The sequence below is a fragment of the Sparus aurata genome, chromosome 1 (assembly GCF_900880675.1).
Source record: "Sparus aurata chromosome 1, fSpaAur1.1, whole genome shotgun sequence".
In the NCBI taxonomy this organism is placed as follows: Eukaryota; Metazoa; Chordata; class Actinopteri; order Spariformes; family Sparidae; genus Sparus; species Sparus aurata.
The window spans coordinates 18049114-18077113 of NC_044187.1; the positions used below are offsets into that span (position 1 = coordinate 18049114).

Consider the following 28000-nt stretch of genomic DNA (forward strand, 5'->3'; position numbering starts at 1 on the left):
TGCAGTTTGCATGTGTGAAGATAAGGGACCACGACTAGCTCTACCCAGAACAGATGGAAATATTTCTCTTTCTTCCACCCACTCTTTGTTCCATCTTCCCAGCCACAAAGTCTGTGTCTATTGTGTTTTTTTTATTTAATCTGTCTGAGTTGTGCATTGCCAAGAGGTATCAGGAGACACTTTCTCCCCAAGTTTTCTGAGTAGGTGAGTCTCAGCAGGTGTGCATGGTGGGTCCTGCATGTTGGATCCTGAATCTTAAAGTCAGCCTCCCTTCTCCATCTCTCCTCCGCACTACTGTGTTGGGTCACGAGTGAGTAGGGCCCACTGTTAACCTTGGAAACAACCGATCGATTTTAACCTCCTCCTTTGCTTGCATTCTGTGAAACAGTACTACAAGGTCCACCTACACATTATTCATAGTTCTTCCTCACATTCTGCCGACTGATTTTTTTCTGTTATTTCTAGGTTCTCTGATTTCTCAGAACTCTCTAAAGATACCCATTTGAGGGGAATCTGGAAGAATTAATGATAAAAAAAAGACAATATTATGGAAATAAAATGCTTTTTTATGTCCTCACCTGTGGACATAAGCTGTCAATTTGGGTGGCAGCCATTCGAACCAGCTTCACACCCTCTTCATTGTTGGAGATGGAACAAGCCAGGTTGGCCACCTGAAAAAAGAAGACAGCAGAAAAAAAAGGTATTACAAGCTGAATGCGTTTTCCTGAAGGTCATAAACACAAACAAATTTTTCCCATTCCTGCACAGGCAGACCCCCCACTGTAAAGGTTAACTTTAAGGCTGCCTAAAATAGCCTGAATAAACATTGAAACTGTTTTTGGTTGTTGCACATTGTTCCTTCTGTTTCATGAAGGGTTTATAATGACAGTGTTTATAATGTTTGACTAAATTGACAGTCCACATCCTGTCTAAAAATGTCAACATTTTGTTGAAAGGAATAAAACAATTTTACACCACGCAAAGCACATATATGCCAGTTTTGCAAACACCAGCTCAAAAAATAGGCAACTGACATATTTCCAATTGCCAGTAGATGAGTTTGCCCTCTCTGTTTTGTTTCTGGTGTGTCATGAACGATGACACAAAACACCAGAAAAAATGATCATTAGTAAAAAAAAGTCTTGGAGGCTAGCGATGATGTCATAATGGTTATCTTTTACATTGGTTTCTCTTTGAAGCGTAATGCCAACTGATCAAGAGACCTCCTCCAATGAATGGAAAACTCAATTCCTTCGCTCAAATGTGCATCATATCATTGTGTGTGTAAGTGAGTTTCTATCCATTGTGAAAGGGGTATTGGACTAATCAAGTAAGTATCATCCTCTTTTTGTTAATGTCCCCTCTCTGTATCTCAGCAAGGAAACAGTGTCAACAGCGTTTACGAACCCTCACCATATGGGCATGGTAGCTTGATCTATTACTTGCTATCTTTTAGTGTGTAGAGTAAGAATACAGCAGATACATACATAAATACAAACATACATATATATATACATACATACATACATACATACATATATATACACACACACATCATACGTATATCTTTATCTTATTTATTTTTTTAAGTTTGATCTTATTTCTTTGACTGTGAACCCCTTTGTGACTGATGTTTGTGAAAGGTGCTTTATAAATAAACTTTGCTTGCTTGCTTGTTTGCAAGATACATCCCCACTGTATATATGTATAAATACAGCTCATGGTATGAGTTTTGTATTGCCATTTGTGCAGAAAGGGAATTTGAACATTTGTCAGAGAAAAATCATTGTTGAGGGAAACAATGCACTAAAGGTTGGAGTCCGCTCAATTTGTTGCCTCGTCTCTTGCAAACAGTCGATGGCAGAAAATAGCCAGCATCAGATCACATGACACAGGTTCATTTATGTGCTGGACAGCTGGAAGAAACACATTTGTAGATGAGTGGTGGATGACACAGATGTTGTGGCAGTCCAACACTAATGCGTGGGAACAAATGCCATGCCAAGTAACATAGCAAAGGCAGGGACATGGTGCTCAGTTGCCGCAAGGTAATTGGATTAATTCAGATCCAAAAAAATGGCCAGGTTCACACAATATGAGCACAGGAAGTCTTACTCATTAGGCTGACATTTCCAGCATGCCGGTGATGCACAACTAGCATGCTTTAATCATGACGGGGCTTGGTGGTGCAGAGAAGTGTTTTATTGTTTGATTAAGGTGCCAGATGCTTTTTATGTATGAAGCAATCCTTAGTTTGATTTATGTGTTTCTATCGAGGTACTTGATAACATGTTTCAATCTGGCTCCCATATTAGAGACACAAGAAGCATCATAGTCAGTTGTGGGTTTGTCATGCTAATTTTGGCAAAAGAGCTACTGAAATGAATTTGTTAACAGTTTATGTTTCTAAACTGCTTGTATTGGACTGATGGCATTTGAAGATTTTGTTATCTGGCATGCAGGATATCATGAAGACTAAACAGGGATTGAATCATTGAGAAAGGTTGAGAAAGAAATATTCTAAAGTCTTCAAAATATATTAAACCAACTTTTTTTTCTGGCAGAAACACACTATCTGCTCTATTCCCATGTGAAGTCATCACATTTTTCCACAGTATCACTTTATTTCGCAGTTAATTTTCATAACTCCAAACTCTTTATAATCCAATACCATCCTTAAGTAAATCAGATTTGAGCATGAGCCCAAGCTTTGAAACTGAGCTAAACAGACACATGCCTGTTGGCAGCAAAAGGTGCCACTCTATATTAGCACTTCTAGCGCTCACATGTCACTGTTTGAGGCAAATTGAGGTAAATCAAATTTGTGTTAGAGGACTCTTGCTTAGAGCTCTGTCTCTTTACTCATGACAGCAATGAGCACATTGATGGATTGCAGTCCTTTATGTGAAGCCGTGTGTGTATGTGTTTAAAGCGTGGTGTGTGTGGGTGTGTGTGTGTGTGTGTTTGTTAGAGAAAGAAAGAGAGAAAACCAGAGTGTGATTGAGAGTCTGTGCTCCACTTAGAAGCGAGTGGCCGCTGAGATTTGACAGTCATAAGAAGCAGAATTGAAAGGACTATTTCAACATAATTTAAGTTCCTGCATTCAATTTCTGGTTTACATTACTGTAAACTTAACATAGAATTTTCCTGAAACTTTATTGAGCTGTGACATATTTGCAATTTTCTCCTTGACTATGCAAAGTAAATTTGAAATGAATGCACTGTAGTTTCTACGAAATACTCAGAAAGTAAAGAAAAGGATAGCCAGTTGAACGCTTACAATCCAGTTATATTTCTATTTCTACTTCACAAAGAATGCTACTTTGGTTTTTTTCTTGGTTTCTCACCTACAGAACATTTGGGATTGCCTATCCTGTCTGATGTCTTCACAGCACACCTTAATATGAGCGTGTCTAATATTGTCAGGTTGGTGTTGTTCCTTGATCATAATTATTATCATAATTAATGTTGCTCCAGGATCATCATTTCAACTAAGCAATAGAAAATGCTTTTAGGGCTAGCTGTTGTGGCTTAGTGGGTTACTTACAGGGCTCATGCTCAATCCTGTTTAGAACATACTGTTCACTTATTATTTTCAGTTTCTTTTTTCAGTTTTCCTGTCACTCTTTGATGAGGATGAGGACAATAAAATAACTTGCTTTGGTGTAGGAAAACATGGTTTGGCTTCAAATAGACAATTTCGCAATGCTAGACATGCATTTGAAAGGATAACTTCTCTAATGTTTGTATTTTTCTGCTCTGACAGTTGACATTCTAAAAACATGATTGGTCAGTTTCGATGACAGCCCTGAAAGGGCCGGAACAACACAGCGATAGCAGATCACACTTTTAGTATGGCTTTGTAAATGGACTATTTTGAGCAAGCTCCCCGCATTCTATTTTTGTCCTATTATAACTTGGAGTAAATGTGTACATTAAAGCTGAGTTTAAATAACACAGCATTTATGTGCCCTTATTTTCTCTGTCTCGGTAAAGTAACAGGCTTTCAAGAAGTAGGACAAAGGTACAGCTTTCCATTTACCTCTTTTTCCAATTACTGTATAATTGCAGTACCTGCCCAGTAGAAAGTGAGCCTCGTCTTTTTCTCTAGCACTGCTCATGCTCAGCTGCCCTCTGACAGGGGGCCCATGGGATGCAAAAGGGGCAGAGGGCTTTTTGGAGGCTGGAAACATGCCCATCAGGCCCACTCCCTCTTACCCAACACAGAGAGCTGGGCCAGGGCCAGGGATGCAACATCCAGCCAAAACTACTAATTGCAATTATCTAAGGAAGTGCTTCTCCTTTGAGTTTTTTTTTTTTTTTTTTTCTAAAGAGAGGAAAAAAAAAACAAGACAGAAGGTTTGAGACTACGCCACGCAAGCCTAATGCTGATATGGTCAAGGATGTTGGAACAGAATATGCAATTCAAAGAGTGTTGCATGTGTGTGTTTGCATGTGTCTGTGTGTGTGAGAGAGGGAGAGAGAGAGAGAGCAGTTGAGAGAGACATCCCTGCTGAACGCCCATTCTTCATTTTAGCCTCGAACAAAGAACTATCGATTTTGTCCTTTTGCTCTGCCCTGGATAATCACTTCAATTCTAATTTGATGAAGGTTTCCACTGCACTTGGAGAGATGGGCATTCTCATGTATGCTATCTAAATCACCTAAATGGAGCTGAGTAACTGAAAATAGATCTGATAGTGTCATTTTTGCCCATTTTTTTTTGCCAGAGGGTTGTTACTGAGAACCTCAAATCTATTGCCAGGAAGCACTGAGGATGGCAATACATTAAATAACATCTTAACAGGCTGTGTTCATTGCTATTTAGCATGGTCTGTGTACAATGCACACGATCAGTTTATATCCATGAATGTCCTCTTTGTTGTACCTACTGTATGCTTTACTCCTACTGTAATTTCTAATAATTCCTATTAAGTAATCTTTGGTCATTATGGATGGAGTGATTATTGAGTGGCTTGGCCAAAGTGCAGAAAGGCTAAACCAAAAGGAACACTTTCTCTGCTTCAGTCAGGACGGTTGGTGACTGCCTAAAACATGCGATTTCTACAGGCATTTCCAGCAACACCTCACAAATCCCCCTGCCGGTCACTTACAAGTTTGACAAGCAGAGCCTGTGTGATCAGAGGTGCTGGGCACAACCTCTTCGCCCCAAGAAAAAAGCAGGAAGTGGACTTTAAAAACAGAGGAATAGCAGTGGAAGACGCAATCAGTGCAGATGATATTTTAAGTAATGTCACAGAAGAAGAAGGCACCTCGATCTATTAAAAGTGTGTCTTCTGGATGTTTACTCGTTGCAGGGAGGGTGTTGCTTTATTCGGCTTTATTGACATGGACTTAAGGGTAATAGGACTGGAAGGGTGTAGTTTATCTCTTTCAAATGCACTAAACAATAAAAACAATCTCTTACTACAAGAGCCAATAGTTGTTTTTTGTGGCCAATGCTGATACAGATATTATGGGGTAAAGCAGCCAAGTATGGCACGGCCCAATTTGAAGTTGGAAAATCATCCAGGGGCCATCCACGCCTTTTACCAAAATGTGTTTCATGCGATGCCACCCATTTACCTTAATCTCTACTGTTGGGTGTACATTATGATCGGTAGGTGGCACACAAATCAATGGGAAACAGACTACAATACAATATCGGATAGAAATCAATAACACGTTAAAAAACTACCTTATTCTATCAGTTCTGATTACTTTTTAATTTAAGTATTTAATCATTAAAATGTTATTGCAAATACTTAATTAGAGAATTTAACAAAAAAAACAAAAAACTTTCGGAATCACTGATTGAAAAAATTCTGCTATTGCTATTTTGGCGGTGTAACTGTGTAGACATCCATTTTTGCAGTGATTCCTCCAATGTTCTTATCGAACACTTGTGACTCAAATATGTAAGACAGGCAGGATATTTTGTAATTAAACAATAAACTTCACTTCTAAAATGACTGAAAAATCAAACTTCACTCTGAATTCAATAATTACCCCCGGCATCTTTTTCTGAATTATACTCTCTATAAAAAAAGTTTTCATATTGCCTCATATCGGACATTAATATGGTGATACCTTCATATCTGTGATAGGAATATTGGCCGCTGAAACATCAGTTGGGCTCTACTAACTGATCCTTTGTGGCCTCTCTACTGCTTGTGCACACACATGAGCACCAACATGCACTCACACGCAGTAAATAAATCAGTCTGTCATCATAGGTTTAACAGAACATGTAACAGGGGAATACAGTATGCAGACTGTGAAACAATTACAGACCTGCCCTCACAAGAATATGTCTGTTTGTTTTAGTTATGAGCTGTCAGCTCCCTGCTGTGACGCCTGTATGTACTGCATATAGTCCAGAGCTGACACAAACAGGTGAGGGTGCGTGACATTAGGGTAACGCCAGACGTCAAGGTTGTGAGAAGTTTAAGTCCATGGGGGATATCACGCAGCAGGAGTTGTCGACCTTCTGTGACTGACTATAAACCACGCCTTTGAAAATCAATCCCTATCAAGGAGTGAAGTGCGTATTGTCTCAGGAAGAATGCCCACTGGGCTGGGGACGACATCAAAGGAATGCCAGACCTTGCAGCACATTCGAGAAGAAAAGTGTGAAATAACAAAAAAAAACAAACAAAGGCAATGGATCTGCAAGCATGTTCGCCATAATAATGGGCTGTAATGTCTGTTCTACACCTGACATCCTGTCCAGATGAAGGCAGTTCTTTTAGTGGTGAATCACTCATTTTCACTACAAAATGACAGAACATGTGTTCATATGAAGTGACAGGGACTGCCATTTGAATAAAACAAGAACACTGCAAAATATAATGGAAAACTATTAAAAGACAGACAATTAAACAAACTCTCATTATATTGTATGGTGAGGATACAACATGATTATGATTTTGATCAGAGAATGCTGTTTAATTGCTCCCTCTGCTACCTTTTTGTCACCCCCACCGTCGCTTGAGAGACAAAGTGGACCTAAATTGCGAGTGACTTTAATGCACTTAGGAGTTCTTTCTACACTTCCTAACTCAGAATGGAAATGAGTTTAAGTCACTGTTTACTAACTGACAGGTCCACTAATATGTGGCTGACTGGGATACAATCCTACACTCCTTCCAGCACAGCCCCGGTTCATCAACTCCATGCATACAGATGCAGCTCCTACCACAAGAACAGACACGCAGGCACAGACCAAGAGAGTATCTCATTATTTCTAATACCCAAATCTTTGAGATAAAGGAAGCTGCATTCAGGCAATCGGTGGTTGTTAGAATCATCTTTGTCTTTTCTTAACAGGGTATTCAATATATGACAAGATGACTATATTGATCAATCACAATAACAGGAATTTGGACAACAGTTAGCTACATCTGTAAAATCCAAAGCAATCTAATACAACATCTCAGCTATATAATGTTCAGTTCTGAGTGACACTTTGACAGCAATGTTAATTATTACAATGTGTTGGACTGCATTATATTGAGAGGTGTTGCCAGTATTCTGCCTGCTCCGAGGGAGAATACATATTTGAAACAAATGTCAATATATAATATCAATAAATAATAATAAAATAACCGTATAGTTGAATAAACACTTCTTGGAAAGTTTTGACGAAAAAAACCTGTATTCGAAGCTTCATAAAGGTAGGAAATGTCAATTTCATTAGATTGTATACTTATACAATAAAGTGGCCAGGGAGTGTTTACATCACAGCCAGTGTTATCAATGGTGAGAAAAATGAGCACAAAGAGTTTAACAAACTCTTAAAATGCATTTTTTTTCTTGCCACTGTCCCCGAGTGATTGCTCATGGGGAATGTTGGGTCTATGTTAAATGAATGAATTCAAGAGTATGGTCTGGACCTGCTCCAATTGAAACATGTCCTGACAAATCATTTGTTGTTAATTGGTGCCCTAAAACTGACATGACTTGCCTTAAAAAGCATATTAAACATATTATAATAGTACACACACATGCATATATTTCATATACTGTTCATCATTATTAGTCATTAATTTTTCTCTTTTTTTGGAAGTGGTGTGCATTGGTCTCTGAAATCATTGAACAAACTGTATTAAAAAAGGTAAACAAAACTAAACTAAAAGCACAATATGACTACAAACTACCTAAAATGAAATGTGTTGCATGAAGAAATGACTGCTTTCATTTACCATGATTAAATCCATTATATCCACGGTTTTTATTCTGTGCTGATTAACATTAAGTGGCCAAGGTGTTCAGGTTAAGACATCAGCAGAGGTCCCTTGATAGCAACATGGAAGTTCACTGACCCGATTTCATACGTCAATGATTCCTTAACAAAGCTGCTTCTAGCTCATCCCCAGCAAATGTACATCACCTTCGACCAATCCTTTACAACAGGAACATGTGCCGGAGCATGTGATTGAGATACACAGCAGACGTCAGGAAGAAATGAGACTATCAACTCTGAAATATAATGATTATAGTTATATATCTCGACGTTCTTTCACTGAAAAATTACTTCCACATTAATTACCCTGTAATGTGTTCAATGCTGCTCCTCAGTGGGTTGGATGATTAAGCTTGCTTTTTGACAGCACTGCTTTTAATAGAGTGCTGCTGGGTTTACACTCTTGTATGTGTTCAATTAGACATGCATGTGGAGTTACTGTACAGTTGTATTTGGTCCTTTTCCTTACATTCAGAAATTCTCTTTAATTCTATACCTATTATTTATATTAATATTATTTATTTATATATAAAGTTGTACTTAATTAAAACCCTCTAACTGAAAACACTTGATGCTCCTAGAATAAAATGAAAAGAAATTAAAATTAAAAGACTAAAATCCGAGATCCAAAATTAATAACACACAAATGGAAACGTAAAAAATTTTGCCTTGCCCCAACTGTAACGCCACAACCATGATGCTCAGTATAACTCCACTTCACCCAGACAGACCCTGAGACAAAGCTCACAAAATAAGCAACCAATCAGTTAATTGTCTCACTATGACTTTGATGATGCAAACCAAAAAGACCTTCTATATATAAAAAGTAATCTCGGGTGCCTTGTTTCTGGCACTTCTGTGACTTAGAAATATCTTATTCATATATTGTATCAGTCTACTTTTTTTAAAAGCTTATTTAACTTTAGAATGTACTTCAGAGTTTCTAATTTCACAGTATTAAAAATGCAGTTTATTTACATGAGAATTTCATGAAAATATTAAGTGTGTCAATGGCGAAGGGATTGAGATTATAATTCAATTTTAACTATCTTACTTAATATCCTTTTTATGCTGTGATGTGATTTTACATATTGTACAACAGGAATGAATCTGACTGGCTAGTGATTGAAAGAATATTGATTTGCTGTCTTATTTTACCTTTTACCTTTATAATGTTGTTTTTTTGTGGATTTATGTAAAATACAAAAGAAGCTATGTTGGCCATTCCAAACATCCATTAGAATGCAATGTTGCATCATGAATAAGAAGTATAAAAGAAGAACGTGGCTTTAACTTGGTTCTAACTTTTTCATGCTAACCAAAAAACAACTTTGCTGCAATGGAATCAACTTTTCTTTTGTTCTCCTTATGTCGATGTGATTTTGAATGTGAGCCATGATCGAACCCTACAGAAAACAGAATAGCCTTGACAATCCCATCACGGTCTCTGTGACAACCATGACTGAGCTTGCATGAAAGGCTGACAGAGTGTGATTTACAGTGGTCGTTTCTCTGGAGCCGTAGCTGAGGATTGGGTATTCCTGCTAATACCATGGCTGGCTTCTCGATAAATATGATAATTTGCTGCAGGCTGTTGGGGAGGTGAACCAGCACTGCTAGCGGGGAGCAGTTAGAGTCGTACATCAGACAAGAGCGCGGGTGGATGACTGCACAGTTCAGACAAGTACAGACACATCAACATGGCTGCAGATGTACATAGACACACCGTCGGAAAAGCAGAGTGGAGGCACCTGATGTAATACAAGAAAGGGAATCTTACAATCTGTTTGCATCAGTCGCTACTTTGCTTGTTCACACCTTTATAGTGCTAAACGACAAGGACCAGTGACTTTTTCTTAGTGACCACATCTACAAAGGGCTTCAAAATGTGATTTATTGACATTGAAATTTGAATGCCCAAATGAAGAAGGCTATAGGAAGAGAGGATGAGCACCTAGAGAATAATATCTACTATATAAAATTTTATTGACCTCAACAAGGGGACAGGAAGAGGCAATTGAAGGCAATATAAACAAATCATAAAGTTAGCTGGACAGTACTCACTTGGGACAAGGATATATATGTGTGCGTTTATGTACTATACACGTGGTCTAGATGACCGTCTTATAGGTTCAATTTTGAGTCCTGTATGTTGGATTCACTTGGCCTCACTTCTGAAAAAGGAAGAGGGAAGAGGGGAACAAATGGCTGACTCACTCCCCCTCAGGCAGAGGGCAACTGTTCACACTTCCTGTTGGTCTTGGTGTCTTGCTGCTTCGCTGTGCTCAGGTCTCAAGGAGCAAAGGCTGGCTAGACTGATTTCTCTTCATTCTGCTACAAGCAATTGCACAGGGGTGTTAGTATCACCTATACAGTCAGAAAGTTGTGTCACCCAGGTAGGTAGTCCAGTAGTTTGTTCATCTTACAACATCTTTTTGCTCAAGATGGTACTGTAGCCACAGGGACCAGGCCACCTCTTGCACAGTTCCTCTCCCCCCGCAAGAAACAAACAAAAAAGAAACCCAAAAAGCAGCTCAGGCTGTTTCAACTGAAGTATTGATTTCTCTTTGCTTCCTCTCTCTCCCTCCCGCTCCCCCCATTCTAAGAGTGCCAGCCAAGCAGTCGGGCTTGGCACCAAAACATAATTATGAAAATGGACCTCTGGGTTGTTTCTTTTAATCTATCTGTACATTCCAGAGTCCCTCTGCAACAGAAGCTATTTAAAAACTGTTTCAGGGGAACTGAAATGTTTAACCCACTGTACTGTAAAGAATGGTATACCTATTGGTGGCGCAACATCGGTTGCTGTCTAAATGTGTAACAGAGGCATCACCTTTTTTTTTGGCCAAAATTATCAGGAAAAGCTGATTATCCAGACTTAGACAATGTATATTTAGTAGTCCCGCAGACTTCCAACTATCAAGGCAGAGTAAGATTTGAGTGCTCGGTAGTTCCTGTCAAACGCTGGCATCAATTTGCACTGTGTGGCACCCGTGACAAAGTGCCTAGAGTCAGACAGCAATTGCTGCTCCCTCCCCAACTTACAGTTCAATGGCCAGTGAAACCAAAATGACACAGCCAAAATCAGGGCCATTTTCGAGACATTAAACTCTGCAGCACGACGTGAGATACAGTAGCTGCAGTATCAGAACTGAGTCCTTTCTCAAGGTATTAGTGTCATGTCTCAGTTCAAAATGTAAGGCATATATCTGGATATATTTGGGCTCTCTTTCTATACTATTTGGTAAAACAGAAAAGGTTTTCAGCAAGATTTGTTCCTCAACAAAGGTTGTGTGAGGTAATATGACTAATATTTTAATGTTTAGTTAATGAGCATGTTTGTGATGTAATCTACTGTATATTACCGTAGTTGCATTTGGTCTTTCAAAGAAAAGAAAATGATCACCCTATTTCATAGAGGAAGAGATTTTCAGTTGATCCAAAGGATCTATAACAGCATATTCCAATCTCAGACAAAATGTGAACACGGCAAGACCTTGACATTTCTCCACATCACATCCCTCTGCCGCCTCACATCTGTCTAAGGCACAAGAAAAGCATGATTAGTCTTGTTGGATAATAGATGCAGGGAGTGGGAAAGGTCAGCGGTTGTCGGGCCTTAATGCCTCAACCTTTAAATTGGGGGATGGGTGAAGAGAGATGAAATTTAAAAGATGAGCGGAGACGACAGGCGTTGGTGGCACAGGTGATTCATAGGAATCAATAATTACTCATTCCATGTCATACACATGTGAAGCACGGTGGTGAAACGTAAACATCACAGCCCGGGGGCCTGAAAAACTCTGCTTTACATCCTACTGTCTTCGTCCAAAAAAGATGTCAGCAGAAATCAGTCATCCTCTGAAGTAGGAAACATTAAATTTGTTAAAGCAAATAGCGCTGATGTCATTGATTGTATTAGCATCACATAAGTTTGTACTTACTTGTCTGTTCTATAGAAGCCAAGTTTTCTACAGTGCATTTAGGTCCAGTAAAAACAAAATATGAGTCCTCAGAGAGCCAGGACAAATCAGATGGACTTCTTGATCTCATTTATCTCATGTACTTGTATCGAAGGAAGTCTAAATGTGCTGCCAGAAATGTCACATTGATTTCTGTGCTTTTATATTAATGTTTGTGTGATTTTCTCTCAGGTGAGAACAGGGAAGTGTGAAGACGTGAAAGGCCATCAGGCTGTGAGCAGAATTAACAGCAATTAAAATAGTCTCCATCCTGACGGCCATTGGTCCTCCTCTATCTTTGAATATTATTCCTAGTTTGGTGTTAATAAATAACACCTCATATATAATGCAGTGTGCCCTAAGCTCTTGCTGATATTTGAGCACTTTTATAAGCATAATTTCTGTGGTGATTTATAGTACACTGCAGTACACTGTGTATTCTGTCTAGCTTCTTCTCTGTACAGCGATAAAGACAAAAGGCGATAAAACAGTGAGCACATAAGAAAAGAGTGATAAAAAGGAGATCTAGAAACTTTTTGTGTTGCCTTCAGATAATTTCCTCTCCTGTCACCTCAAACAAGAGAATTCTGGTAACATTAGGATAAAAAGGAATTGCTCTAAACAATTCATTTTCCACTTTATTGCCTTTATGGAGACAAACATTTTGCACTGGAAGTGTTAGTGGCGTTACACATCTATCTTGGATTGATGTCAGTTTGACAAAATTATAACAGTAATGTCTTTGGCACACTTTTTGGCAGAGGACATTCACTGGAATAATAAATGAATCGCAGCAAGCTGAAGGACCCAGTGACCAGACAAAATCAAATTTGCAATCACTACAATCCTTTGATGCAATGGCTTTAGTTAATTACTTCATTAAGGAGAAGACATAACTTTTGCCCTGGGTTGCCAATTAATGTGAACCCTGGAACCAAATGTGTTATAGGTGCTTTTCTCCAATGATAAACTATAAATTGTGAGTCCAATTAATTTAGGATTGGTGTAATTACGCTTTGGGAAGTGAAAACTGCTACACCTATTGCTCCTTGGGGAGTAGTGTATGGACATTTCCTCAGTAAATAATGCTCACATTCCTCAATCGCCACCTTGAAAATGCTCTTTCACATAAAGAAGTCATTAAAACACGTTGCTGTCATCAAGAACTTTTAGGAAACGGTTGCCTTATGACCAGCTGGGGTTCAGCCCGTAGCGTTTAAGGTTATTTCCATAGTACAACAGACGCCAGGTTGTAGGAGTCACCATGAGGGCACATTCACAGCTGCTGTCCCAGGGGTGTTGTTGCTACACTGTGTAATTGGATATTTGTCTTAAAATTAGGCAGTCTGTTTTTCGGCTTTGCCTGTGAACCGACATTAAGTTAGGGTTATATTGTATGTACAAGTACAAATCATATCATCTTACAGGGATCTGCAATTGGCAATTTTTATCCAATAAACACTGTTCATGTAAAGGTCATGTTTTTCCATTCTGAATGACTGTAAAAAAAGATGTTTTCTTGTCTGTCTGTCAGTAAGAAAACATGTGTTTTTCTCTCGCTGCTCAGATTGAACTCAAAAACACTGCTTGTCGGTCAATATACTGATGGAAGTGACTAAAATATAGTGATTGTTTACAAGTTAAATTCTCCCAACAGTGGGGCGCGCAGGTGGTTGAGCGGTTAGAGCGCATGCCACATACGCAGCCGACCCCGGTTCAATTCCGGCCGGAGGTCCTTTGCTGCATGTCACATCCCCCTCTCTCTCCCATATTTCCTATCTGTCTACTGCTTAATAAAGGTGTCTATGCCAGAAAAAATCTTTATTAAAAAAAATTCTCCTAACAGTGGAGGCTACACTGAACAGACAGACAGCTAGATAGATGGAAAGATATATAGATAAGATAATTCCTTTCGTATAAACAGGGGTAACTAAAGAAGCTTCTGACGAGCAAACCACCAAAAAAACATTCGGAAAATGTTCCTTTTTTTTTTCTATACTTGTTTGGCATTTGTTCAATGTTTTTTTCTTCTGAGTCATGTTTTTAACTGTAAAAGAGGAAATAACACTCTATCCAGCCCCACAAACCAGTGCAGTGCTGTATACTTTCTACCTTTTATTGTCCAACATTTTATTCAAGTGTTCAAAGGCTGCGTCGATTGTATGCTCTGTGTAGTATCTCTGAAAGATCTTGACAATAGTGTTAATGGGAAAGTCACAACAACGCTCTTTAGACAAATTAATGCAATGAGCGATTCATTAGTGTCTGAAATCTAAGTTTACTGCTCACTATAGACTACTGACTGTCTAGTATGAAGACAATATGAATGAGTGAATGAGGTAATGATGTCAGAAACAGCAACGCACTTGATAATCTTTGCAACATCTACTAACAATGCTTACCCACATGACAGGTTACTGCTGCATTGTTAGCCACGTTTTAAATGCAATCACTTAAAATGATCATAGGCGATACAGCGGCCTGGCTTTGTATGACTTGGAAGTGCCAAGCAACCAGGCAGATAATCACATCATTTCACTGGTTCACTGACTGGATTCAGGAAACATATGCCCACGTTTGCCAAGCTGAGGGTGAGCAGTCGAGTATATTTTGTATGTGTGACTGGAGAAGCACACCTCAGTCTAACAAGGGAAGTAAGGTGAAAAGAAGAGGACACAGCAACAACTAACATTTTTTAATTCAGATGTGTTACTTGCGCTAAATTACTCATCAGAGCCTGCAAGTAAATCTTCTGTCAAAAACCTCTGCCACCCTGATGAAGCTGAGTTTCAGGGTAATTGGCTGGAAATGGTAGAGCAAAGAATTTCTGGATTATTTGCCATGGTAACATTTGTCTCTTCTCTTCAGCTAACACTGTTGTGCAACTTTAGTCCCCTCATGTTTTCTCTTTATTGCTGCCCCTCTTGCCAGAATTAATTCACTGGAGCAAAAACTGAATTCTAAACTGAATGAAGTGTGATGATATGAATTCATACGCTGTGGACAAAGCGGTGAAGTTGTGCTTTAAAGAAAGCATTTGAGTAGCACTTCATTTGACTGCACAGTAATTACAAAGAACTTACTACTTACTGAAGAGTTAATGAGCATACAGAAAACAACAACATGTTTGTTTTTTGTATTTTTTCCAGCAGGGAATGCTGTAATTACGGCAGTAATGTAATTATAACAGATTTTACAAAAAAATGTAAGGATTTGTTTTCAACACATGTAGAGCAACTGCATAACCAATAAACAGCTACATGTAATTAGTATCCATCTATGTAATTACTACTCCCTAAAAGAAATACCTAAATAAAACAATTTGTAATCAGTACAGTGAAATTAAGCGAAGAAACTGGGCAATTATATTCAGACATATGATTATTTTTTTTTTTGGGGGGGGGGGGGGCACACTGACCATGTCAGAGACCTGAGGGTCCCAAGAGTCCAGGCTGAGATTGCCACTGTGGTTATATGAGATCAGCAGGGGGCGTGAGCAGGAGGAAGGGGGGGTGTAAAGTGCCAAATCATCCTCCATTTGAGGCATCCTCCCCTTCATTTTCTCTTCCCCCCACCCCACCAAAAGTAAAGCTCCCCTCTGGAGAGAGAACGGATGGCTCCTTCTGCTCCATTAATCTAATGACAATGCCCCGTGACTAAGACCAGCTTAGCAGGCATTGCTCATCCCCATTGGCTTCTCTTTCACTTAGCATGCCATCTATGCATGAATGCAACAGGGGCAGTGAAAGCAAAAGAGCAGGAGGAAACAAAAAAAAGAGACACAAAGTTGCTGTAACCAATGGGCAGAATACATTGCACAGGTGTCCATGGTTACAGAAGGATGTCACATGCGTGGGCTGATAAAGGGTTTGAGGAATTGTACTTTAAAAAAAGTTTTATTTATTCTATTTTTTTTTAAAGAAAAGATTTCACAGAACCGATATCTATGATTATCAGTGTCCCAGGATGAGTGAAAATGCAGGACACTGGGAGAGAGTACAGGAAACTAATATTCACTTCAACAAATAATCTGTATGAGATGCATGAAATCAGATAATAAATGATTAAAATGTAAAATGGCCACCTTACAGAAATTGCAAATTTTTTATAAGCTATCAATGCCAGAAGAAAGGTGCTCTTTAAAATTGTAATCGTGTCTAAAAGCCATGCTGGCTTTGTGAACACCAAGAGAACTGTGACAAACTGCAACAGGTCATAATCGTGTCTTTCTCATTTTTGCTAGACAAATTAGCTCTTCATCATCAAGCGATGAAAGCCATTGCAGTGCATACCCTCCCTTTGCTGCTACTTTAACCATTCTGCATCACAAAGGAAATGAGAAAGAATTTCCATAATTATTATTTTTCTTACAGAACGAATGCACAATACTGCAATCTAGTTTTGCAGCAGTGTGATAACAGTCAATAGGTGCAGTCTACACGGAACAAAAATCACTAGCTTTTCAAAATGCATTTGCAGCACAGCTACGGCGCCGTCTCAAGTTTAATTCTAGCTGTGGGTGACTCTGATGTGATTTTTAGTTCAGTCCTGTGGAGTTGGTAGTCGAAACATCCCTTTCCATCTGACACCTCTGGGAATGTCACTGCTCCGTGGTTTATGTGTTGCTTTCTGATGACCGTAGGAGCCCAGGCTCTGTCTATGTTAGCTCGGCATATCATAGGAGAGATGTCTGCTTCAACCTAACCTCTGGGGAAATAGCGACCAGAAGTTGGCTGTCAAATAGCAGAGCTGCTGGCCCCGAATAGCATGGGGTCAGTGTGGCAAAACAGGCCTCCCACACATCAAGAGCAGGCAGGGCTTCTTGACTAAATGTATGACACTCCTAGTCAAGCTATCTGCCAAATATTCTTACCCACATTAAGATTTGATAAAACAAATCGGCTTGGGTGTGACATCGCCACATAAACCCTTTTAAACCCAGAGTGATGACTGTAGTTATTAATGACAGGAAGTGGTTCTCTCAACCCCTGAGGTCTAGGCAATTCAACTGTATTTGTATTACACTAATTAACTGTGACTAAAGCTTTACAAGGCAGGATGTTGTGACATGTGTTATGAAAGTGACACCTTGCAACCTTCTGCCAGAATTAGAAAACAAGAACTCAAAAGAGAAAGAGTTAAAAAAGCTGATGTGAGACCAAGGATTTCTTCATCAATCATATGAATGAGTGTGTGGGATAAAAAACTATTTTCTTCAGCTTGACACACTGTCAAACTGAAAAGACAGGGTTCAGCTTATTTGATAAAGCTCAGTGTACTTTTATGACGTTTGCTAATTTTGTTTGTATCCACGATGCACGTACTGAAGGCGGGAGAGCATTCTTACCTAGCGCAGCGCTTCACATTTTTCTAGTATTTTATTGAGGTTACAGTATTCTCAACTTTCCTGCACAAAGTACAGACGTCCACAGCTGTTTCTACTAATTACGTATGATTGCGTGATCGTGCATGCAGACATGCTCAACAGTCACACCACGCTATTTTGCCTAACACGCTTTTCCAAGGTGTTTTTGAAGAGGTCACGCCTGTAGCGACAGGTCTCAGTGTGATCGAGGCCAAAGTCGCTTTGGATTAAAGTGTCAGACAAATAAATGTAATGTAATACAACTGAGTGTCCTATTTTTTAATGCTTACCTGATCTGATCACAATCTAATAAAACACAAAATTAACTAAAAAGATGTACAGAATCACAGGTAAGATAAAGATTAAAAATGATGTAGTCAACAGTTTCTGTAAGTATCTTCATTCATTTGTGGCAATAACTAAATCCTTTATGGTCTAAATGTTCTGTTTTAACAAAAGGTAAATTCATATAGATGCACTTTTTTGGGATATTTTTGATGTTATGTAATGGAATCAAACTTTACGACGAATTATGACATTTGACCATGAAAAATTTGGGTTCTTCCTTGCAGTTTGTCACAAATCATCTCTTGATCCTGATCGAGGGATCTGAAACATCCCTGGAAACACCTTCCTGCCTATTTCAGCATTGTTTTGGGGTAAAAATGTTTTCACCTCAATGACTCAGTCCTGATTGAGTGTTCTTCTGCTTTATTACCCGGGGGGATGTTTGTTGCCATGGTGAGAGAGAAAGCAGGCGCCGATACAGTATTTCATTATTGACCGAACAAAGAGCAAAATGAAACATAATTTGCCATTCTGAAAGACTGACAGGAAAGGATTAAATAAAATCTCTACCTTGCTATATCATTTGCCTGTTACTGCTGGTACAGAAAAAAAAAAAACATTACAATTTAAGTTATTGTAGTTATTAAAGCAACTATTTATGTCAATAATTACAGGAAATGGTGACAGAAAAAATAAGTAGAACTATGATCATATTTTAATATAAAAATGCACCCACTAATCCTACCTTACTCTATTGTCTTTACCTATATAGCAAGGGGAAGGAGTAATCTGAAATTTGTTTGTACATTTGGGTTTGTGCATATCTTACTGTGCATTTTAAAGCTTAAAACTTAGATACACTGCGTTTTGGCCTTTAAACAAAGGACAAGCCATGACATGAAAACATACTACGTATCAGCAAACAGGAACAATCAATTCAGTTATATTCTATTTGGAGTTCTGACTCGTTGCCATCCTACGCAGCAACAGACAGTTAATGACGTCAACATATTATGATTTTATTTCTGGCTGCATTTTAACTGATAAAATAGAAAACCTTGAACTTGCAAATACCTCTTTCTGCTCTGGCATTAGGGATGTGAATACTGTCATCCACTCACAACTGTACGTACAACAATATAGGCATTGACAAATGTCTGTTGAACAGGGGGCACATTTTAACCTTGGCTTTTTTAATGGTGAAGACATTTCAGTTTTTCTACTTCCTATTTTTTCCAGTCCACAGTTAAATTCATACAGTATGTGATTTATTATATGCTTTCTTGAAAACGGCAAACAAATGTATGTTAATGTATTCAAGTTGTTCTCAAAATTGGGGACCTATTCATAGCATGCCTCCCTTCCGAATCTGAAAACCTTTGACATTTCCCACCTCACATTTTGTATAATGACAGGGGAAGCAGCTTATAAAAAAAGGTCCAGAATTTAAACATACAGTTTAATGGCCTTTTCAAGTTCATAATTTTATTTTGAGTTATTACTAGAATGGTTTTACATGCTTTAATGCTCAAAAACACATCCGTTTTTTCAAACTGTCCAGTGCTACAGCTCTGTCAGATGCACATAGGCCCACAGCCAACATCACATCTGCATGAAGCAGCTTTATGACTCCCAGATGTATGCACTCACATATCCTAAGTTACTCTTGATTTCCAAGTCAAACAGCGGTTCAGCTTGGTGTAACATGTGAAACGACCCCCCCCCTCTAGCTGCCTAATGCAATAAGATCAGACAAATGGACACATATGGATCAAATGAACCCAAAATAACACACATTACAACCACCACACACAATATATCACATTATGTGCTCTCATTAATGCATATTAGAGCATGTGTGCACGAGGACAGAACAGTTTTTACTTAAATGAACAATATTAGATAGTCCAGTAAGCTGTGTTTACTGTGTGCATCCTGGGAAAGAGCAAGCTAGTGTTGCTTAATCTGGGTGAGGTGGTCTGATGATCTGAGCAGCTAGCAGGAGGGGCGAGAAATGCCTTGTGTGCTTCTGTGAGCACACATCATTTGCATACTCTATGAATCGGATCAAAGATAGTGTGATGAGCTGCTCCCTGCCTCATGAATATGCAGCAAGCAATGTTCTGCTTGCATTACGAGTTCATTCAGGCCCGGGCTGCACTGCTGTGTTTTCCCTCTTGCTTGCACCTTATCCAGGATTCTCTCTTCACCTGTGACCTCTGCAAAACAAACCACTACTTATCTGCCTTAAAGTCTTGAAAGCAACTGGAAATGGAGAAGAGAAAATAAATAGACAAAGCACAAAAACTGCTGAGGAGAGAGATAAGACTACATTGGGTCAGAGAAGAAAGGAAATGAAATTAGGTATATGTCCTGTTTGTGCTTGGCTAGATTTATGTTCCCGCTTTATTTATTTCATTGAGGAGAAAAGGGCGGCAGGAGTAGAAGACATGTGGATATGTAAGGAGCTGTGGTCATGAATTTTACAGGCAAAAAAAAAATGGGACAGGACTGAACATAGCCCTAAAAACAGGCTAACATACGAACAATCTACTAGAAACAACAGGAGGTTCAATTCCTCGGGTGCAATTGCATATAGGATACTATGTACGAAACTGGGACATAGCTGGCAGGTGAGATGATGTGTTTTTTAGATCATATTGAATCTCTCAGTGTTTCTGTAATATAATTCTAAATATATATTACACATGTTATTCTACATCGAGTAGCTTTGGAGAGACCTGCTGCTACGTGAGCTTTGAATATTTCATCATAAGGATGAGGATAGATTTTTTTACCTTAATGACCCCACTGCCTGTCCACCCTTTTTCCCCCCTTTTTAAAAAAAATAAATTTGTAACACTGTCTTAATCATCTAAAAAGGAATATCCCAATTATCTATAGTGCTCCTCGCTCCAGCCATACCTCTCTGTTGGTGCCAAATTTCTATTCCTCTCCAAACCTGTCACTTCACATTTGACAAGGAACAAATCCCTCTCTGCCCATCTACTCTATTGTCTCATGATTACTGAACCACTGCCAATGTGTGCTTCTTGATTTTTTATTTATTTTTTTTTAAATCTCATGGACATTAGGGGAGGGGTTGAGACAGTGTTGCTCAATCACCCTGGGGCACAAAGAGAGGTCGCCTAACCACCAACTTGACTAGAGACTCAAATATTTATATTTGTTTGATAAAATTCTTAAGCAAAGGTTTTCTTTGTATTGCTTTTGTCGCTTCTGTCTCTCATGAATAAAGCAAAGTTCAAGCTACAGTTGTTGCTCCTTTTGCAGTTATCAGGCGACACACAGCGTGACAAATTTGGCCAACAATCATGTTTCATAGAGAGCACATTGTAAAGCCTTGGAAATGCATCGTATCACTGCATACGCTGTCCCAGAGGACCTGACCTGCAATATATTGCGCTTTACCTTTAATAAGCTATCTTGGGGAAAATCACTAGGGCCCTATGCTGGAGGCTTTTATTCACTTACCTAATTAATCAGCGGTGGGTGGCGCCTGCCATCACTGGCTTGCATTATTCGGCATTTGTACAGTGGTAAAAAGCCGTGGCTCGAATTAGGAGAGATGATCTATTTTCCATAATAAGAACTGATTACTTTTCTTCTGCACCACCAAACATATTCTCTCTTTCTCTCCCTCGTTCCAACTCAGGCCACCCCCATTCTCTCATACTCCCCCACACGACCACACTTCAGAGCTGTATATAAAAAAGCACCAAATGAAGCACTATGTGATTAATGGACTTAATTTCCAGCAGATTTGACTTCACTGTGACAGCCCACTTCACCTCCAAAGCTTTCTGATTATTAGATTTAAGCCTGTGTCAAAAAAGTCAACCAGCTTACAGATGAATATCCCTCCCTGATCACCCACATGGTTTCTACCTGTCCTCCTCACGAGCCTTACATGAAAACTCGACATTTTCATGTTTCATGCACAGTATGTGGGTTAAAAAAAACAACAAGAAGAATAAATAAGTGGGAAATATGCACTTTATGAGACTACTTAGTTTACAAACAGAAATTATTTACAGAACAAATTTCAAAGCTGGTAAAATAGGCTCCTGTAGAAGACGACAGTTGCAGCTTGCCTAAATAAGTCACCTTGAGAAACAGTGTGCCTATATACTGTATGCTATAATCTTGTCACCTCCCATGGGGGTTGGAGCTGCCTAATCTTTGAGCACAAAGGCGGCCCCTCTCTATGTGGCTTTGCAAGCCTGTGCTAATGCTGTGTAAACATTGCTGCTGCTGTTTGCCACTGATTTAGCACATGTTAATATTACATGAGACAGAGAGGCCCTTTGATGATGTAAGTGAACACTCAAACTAGGGCTTTCCACCTCAGGGAAGGGGAGACGGGGCTGTGGAGCAGCTCCTCCGAGATTTGTTTCACTTCCGCATATGAAATCCAGCTTGGTAGGAGTTGAGTGGCTAAGTCTCATCACTGACGAGAATTGTTCTACTTTCACATAGTGGGACTGAAGAAAAAAGGTAATAAACAAAGTATACAGTGAAACATATAGGGCCTGGCAAATGATGACTAAGGTTTTGTTTTCTCTTTTAAATTAAAGCGGCCATTGATGTGTTCGGTTGCTTTTTCGGGCATAATTAATGAAACAGCAGACCAGTTAAAGTACCTTGTATTTAAAAATCAAAGATGTGTCTACAGGGACTTAAACTCACTGTACTCAGTCCCTTATGTCGTTATATCCAAACAGGGACTGACAACCTTGCTCACTCCGATGCACCTGGACGGAATCAAATCAATGCCTACACAGGGCATGTGAGGTCTTTTGACAGGAAAAACTATTACCCAAGAGCTGAGAAAGTCTGGCAGCAACAACTAACAATGGCATTTGGAGTCAGAGGAAGACGATGAGCAGTTATAGCTGCTGAAGTGATTCGATGACTGGGATTTAGTGAAGCGAGTAAAACAATTTCATGTTTGTGATTAAAATGCGCTGTATTTGATGTTAAGTTTAAAATTGGAAACAACAAATGCCCACATTATGCATACTGATTTTGACTTAAACATGTGTGTAATTTTAAAATACTGACACAATTTTTTATCATTTTTGTCTAATCTTGTCAATTTTTGGTTGGTTTATTTGAGTCAAAAGAAGAAAAAATTTAATTCACTGCAAAAAAATCAAGGTTGGAGAAAAATACCTCAAAGATGTAGTGTTGAAAAATGTTGCAAAATGTTTTTTGTATTGTCTTTTTTTTCTTTCTTTCTTTTTATGAAATCACTACACAATTCAAATTTTCTATAATTAACCACACTGACTGAAGATGAATTCTAAATTTCTAAAACATCTACAACTGATCTACTCATACAGGGCATTATTAAAGATAAAAAGCAAAATCAACCACTTGATGTTTTCTTCAGTAGAGTGGATGTTTTTGGAAATTTTAGAGAGACTTAAAACAACCTTCAGGTTTACAATATGTAATTTCTTTAGTGTTTGGTGTGCTTTTGAGAATCCATTGAGAAATATTTTACCCTAAAATTTCCCTTGAGCTTTCCTGTATCTCACAAATTGAAAGCCATCTCAAGCCTGTAATCTGCCAACACACAGTCTTGACTGAGGCTTGCAGGATGCAGTGATCTCTATTTTCTTCTCCTCTGTTTCACCTGTGTGCTTGAACCAATTCCCCTGGTCTGTCAGGAGCCTATGGCCAATTTGTGCCTTCTGGGAAACGTCCTTCATTACTGCTGCAACGACCTCTCATAATCCCACACCTCCCACAGCCACCACTGGACAGTGCACTGACAATGAAGACGGAAAACTGGCTCCTTTGTTTGTGCCTCTCCACTCCCTAAGGTCACTGGTGCGCTCTGTTTTTTCCTGACTTCAACCATCCGCCAAAACCATGCATGTTAGCTTGCCAGCCGGAATCATGTTACTGTAAACTTTAAAACCTGAATTTTTATGCAAGTGCACACACAAGCACAAAAATCTGTGTGCATGCACAAATACTCATGAACGTGTGCTCTCACAAACTCACGCCACAATGTCATCAATAGAGCTGTATAAGGACGAGCAGGCACGAAAAATGGGAAGACCAGTTTTAGGAGAGAGAACAGACTCTTGATGAGCCATTAACCTGCTGTCGGTGAGCTAAAATGGCTGTGGGACGAGGTTTAATTTACCCTTTTATAAAGAGGTCGTTGAATTGATGAGCCACAGGAAAAGAGTTACACCCCTGGTTTGGTGAATTAGCAATGCTGACAGTGAACAGGTTGAGTGAGGAACTGGGGGAGCAGTCAATATCCCCAATCAATCTAAGCTTTCAGACAATCACTGCTACACTCGTGGTCAAATCTACAAAACTAATAATATAGATTTGGGCAGGCCTCTCTTGACGAAGAGCTCCAATTTGAAAAGTAAATCATTTGAAATTTCTCCTGAAGCACTTGTTTTTTTCGTTTTTAAAACAGCTGTATTTTGCCGCAGTAGGCTAAATGATTTCCAAAATGTTTTTTTTTTTTTATCATTTTATTTTGCTAGCCAGCGCTTTCATTTATCTCTTTGGGCTGGTCCTTCTCAGCATTGAGTTTAAGATCTCTCTTTAAAAATATCCATCAGCAGGTACAAAGAGTCAATTTTCACTTTGAAATAAGCTGCCAGAGAGTTCTATGTGCTCTCCTCACCATCCATTACAGTAGTTCTATGGATGATAAATTTTAATAGACAAAAGATGGCTAGCGAAGGTCTTTCCATCAATGAAAGAGAGAAGAGAAAAATTGAAAATTATGGCCTATTCTGTGCGAACATGGTATTGCAGGTTGCTTGCTGATCCGTTTCATCTGAATAGACCTATATCCTTTCCCATTATGACACAAAAAAATACAATTAGACACAGGCTATTCGCATAAAACAAGTAACTAGAAGGATTACCCTGATCATCATATGGGTGGAAAACAATAATTTTTGGAACATTTGGAACTGACACACTATAAAATCTCTAATTGGTTATCCTGACTCATATACTCACTACTGCCATCTGCCATATGTGTATGTGTATTATGTTGACAATATGGATGGAGCTTTCTGGGCTGAGGGTTAGGGTTAGAAGTGAAGCCAATGTGGAAGCCCGTTAAACCTGCATTATTTCCAATGACCAGCAGGGGGAGACTACACAAGTGGGATTGTAAGAAAGCTTATGAAAAAATGGCCCTACATCTCATTTGTTTTATTACTTCAGTAGACGGTTTCCTAACAAGTACTCAACTCCTAGTTTCAAGTCTTCACTGCAACATGTTGTTCACTTTGTAAATGACGGTGCCATTTAGACCCCCTCTAGACCAAAAAAAGAAGATGGTGGTGGTAATACAAAACTTCATTTGTATTAGTCCAAAAACCAGTGGGCAACATCGGTATTTTATCAATTGTAGTTGTATGCAGTTTGTTTCAACATCTCTGACCAACACATCCTCATACCGTTCTGTTTTCTTTCCCGCTTTTTTCCGTGAGGGTCGCAGAGATGTTTTATTACTTACTGGGGCCAAATTTACTGTGGGCGAAGGCCAGGGTACACCCTGAATGAGTCGCCAGCTCATCGCAGGACTGATGGCAGAGGCTGCCACACAGGTGCCAACTGCACATCAGGAGCAATTTTGGGGTTCAGTATCTTGCTCAAGGATACTTCGACATGTAGCTCAGTTCCACCCCGGGATTTGCCGGGATTTGAACCAGTGACCTTCCAATCACTAGTCCACCAGCACTACCCACTGAGCTACAGCCGCCCCATCCTCATACCTGAACGGCTTAATAGGTAGATGGCCAGTCACTCCCAAAATATATAACCATTCCTAAAACAACATGACTGGGGCAGCATACCAGCAAAACGCATTCTGTATCTTCTTCATACGCTTGCTGTTTGGTGAGGTTTAGGCAACAAAACTACCTGATTAAATTGAGTTAAACAACTTGGTTTGGTAGTTTAGTTAAATAATGTGGTTTGGGTTAAAATAACTATGTTACTTAGTGAGCTTCAGTTATGAACGTAGCGATGTTACCTAATGTACGTTCCTGGTACAGTCTCCTGGGTGAAAGTCCTGTGCTTGTTTGACCCAGTCCCCAACCTCCCCCATATGCATTTTCTCACTCTTTCATAATACTTTGCCCTCACTGCCCATAATAAGCAAAATTGCCATCAAAGGTCAATGTCAATATAGGTCCTAATAAGTTGCTTTCACAGTCGACAGTCACCGACTGGGATGGGCTGTTTATGACTTTGGAGACATCTAATGGCAGTAGCAAATCAGACATCATTGTGCATAGCAATGCAGGTTAATGCTATTTCGTTACCAGCAGTAGTCCTATCATCTTTGCATGACTAAATGGTTTGAACCCCATCTCCTGACATCAGAGATGCAGAGACCTTCTTGACAAAAATCTAATTTACTCAGTTCCTGTCAGTTGTCGCTATGAATCTGAATGTATCTGTGTGCATTTTGTGTCTATGTGAGAAGGAGTACTTTAATATACGTTTTCCTTCACTGAGAATAAAGTAACAAATAGAACGTATTCATCAAAGTTTCATAGCATGTAAAAACAGAAGGCTTTGGTCTAATGGGTAATAACTTCACAGTGACACCCATCGAGAGCATTTCCTGTTACCTGGTATGCTGTAAGAGTTTAAATTCAATATGAGGAACGACACACACCCAGGGCTTAAAGCCATTTCTACATTTGATAAAGATTTTATGAGATCAATAATGAAGGAATACCCTTAACAGATTCAAAAATTAACAGAGGTTCATGTGTGGTTGGTCTACAAACGAGTAGTGAATGTAATTGTCTCCAATATTTTGATTCTAAAAATTCTGTACACATGCACACTCACACATGTTGTCCAAGCTATTTCAATGATGTAAATGTAGCCATCTTAGGAATTACTGCATTGCTTAGTTGTGAGTTATTGTTCGCAGCGCTCCCCTCATTGATTAATCTGTAATAGAGGTCAAACACAATCGTGCAAATTTAATATAATGTTATGATTTGTGCAACAACATGACATTGGGTTCAAGGTCATCATCTAATCTTTTTCTTTAGTGATAGTATTTTCAGAAGTGATTTTTGTCCTCAGAACACACGCTGAACATTAATCATTGCATGAATAATGAGATGAAATATGTTTATGTATAGTATCTACATTAGAGACAAAAGGGGATATGTCTGGACTGCCTGCTCTGTGGAACACTGTATTGTTCACATCCTGGATAAATGAAGATGATACATGAATCAGAGGCAAAAATGCATTATGGGGCATCTAAAGTGATATGACTAAGCCCCCATGGGCACATGACATAATTAAGGATTTATACCGGGCTATATATCATATTACCATAGGAAGTCGACTTGTTCAAAGCACGAGAGCATGGTGCTACGTCAAGTCTTATTCCTCCTTTGCTTTCTCTTTTGTCGCACTTAATCTTGTGTAATCCACTTAGTGTCATATCTGAATAATATGACAGGAATGCCGCCGCTCCTTGTCATGTAGCACCTTTGCAGAAGATACTCTGGCTCTTGGCGTGGAATGCTGGCGTTGTTTTTGTCTCAGAGCTAAGCTTAGCTTCACGGCAATTTGTTTGGGCATGGTTTGGTGAAATAAGTCACACAAACATTGCCACCAATTCATGCATTCTGTGACAGATAATGGACCCTTGAGTTGACTCTCCTAAGCCTGCAGGAGAAGACTGTGAATACATACGAGATGCTTATTTAATTTCCATTTGTTTATCTCTCTCTTCCCATTTTAGAGACAGTGGAGATGTAACACAAAGAATATAAATGTCAGCTCGAGGTTAAAGGATTGCTTGATTGCATCCTAGGGCACAGCTATGATTCTTCAGAAAAGGGCTGATGACCAATTCCCTAAGAGACATGAGGAGTGAGTCACAAGGAAATTAGCAAAGAAGCCAAGAGGGGAAAACAAATATCAGTGAATATTATTAGAATCAAAGTTCCACAAATTATTTATGTATGTACAATATGTTTCTAATGGTTTGTTAATTTTTATTGTTGTATTGTTTTAAAATTGCTGTTCAAATATCATTTGTTGATCTACGTATATCCAACAAAAAAAAGTTTATAATAACTGTGG

The 28000-nt window shown here is 39.0% G+C and overlaps 1 protein-coding gene across 2 annotated transcripts in view; it reads right to left on the minus strand.

The window, feature by feature from the left end:
- Nucleotides 1-28000, minus strand: part of ctnna2 (catenin (cadherin-associated protein), alpha 2) — a 383489-nt gene that overhangs the window by 38678 nt on the left and 316811 nt on the right. For both annotated transcript variants that reach the window (XM_030412821.1, XM_030412828.1), the window contains one exon: nucleotides 579-671. In XM_030412821.1, the coding sequence (XP_030268681.1) occupies nucleotides 579-671 (93 nt within the window). The remainder of the gene's footprint in view (nucleotides 1-578; nucleotides 672-28000) is intronic.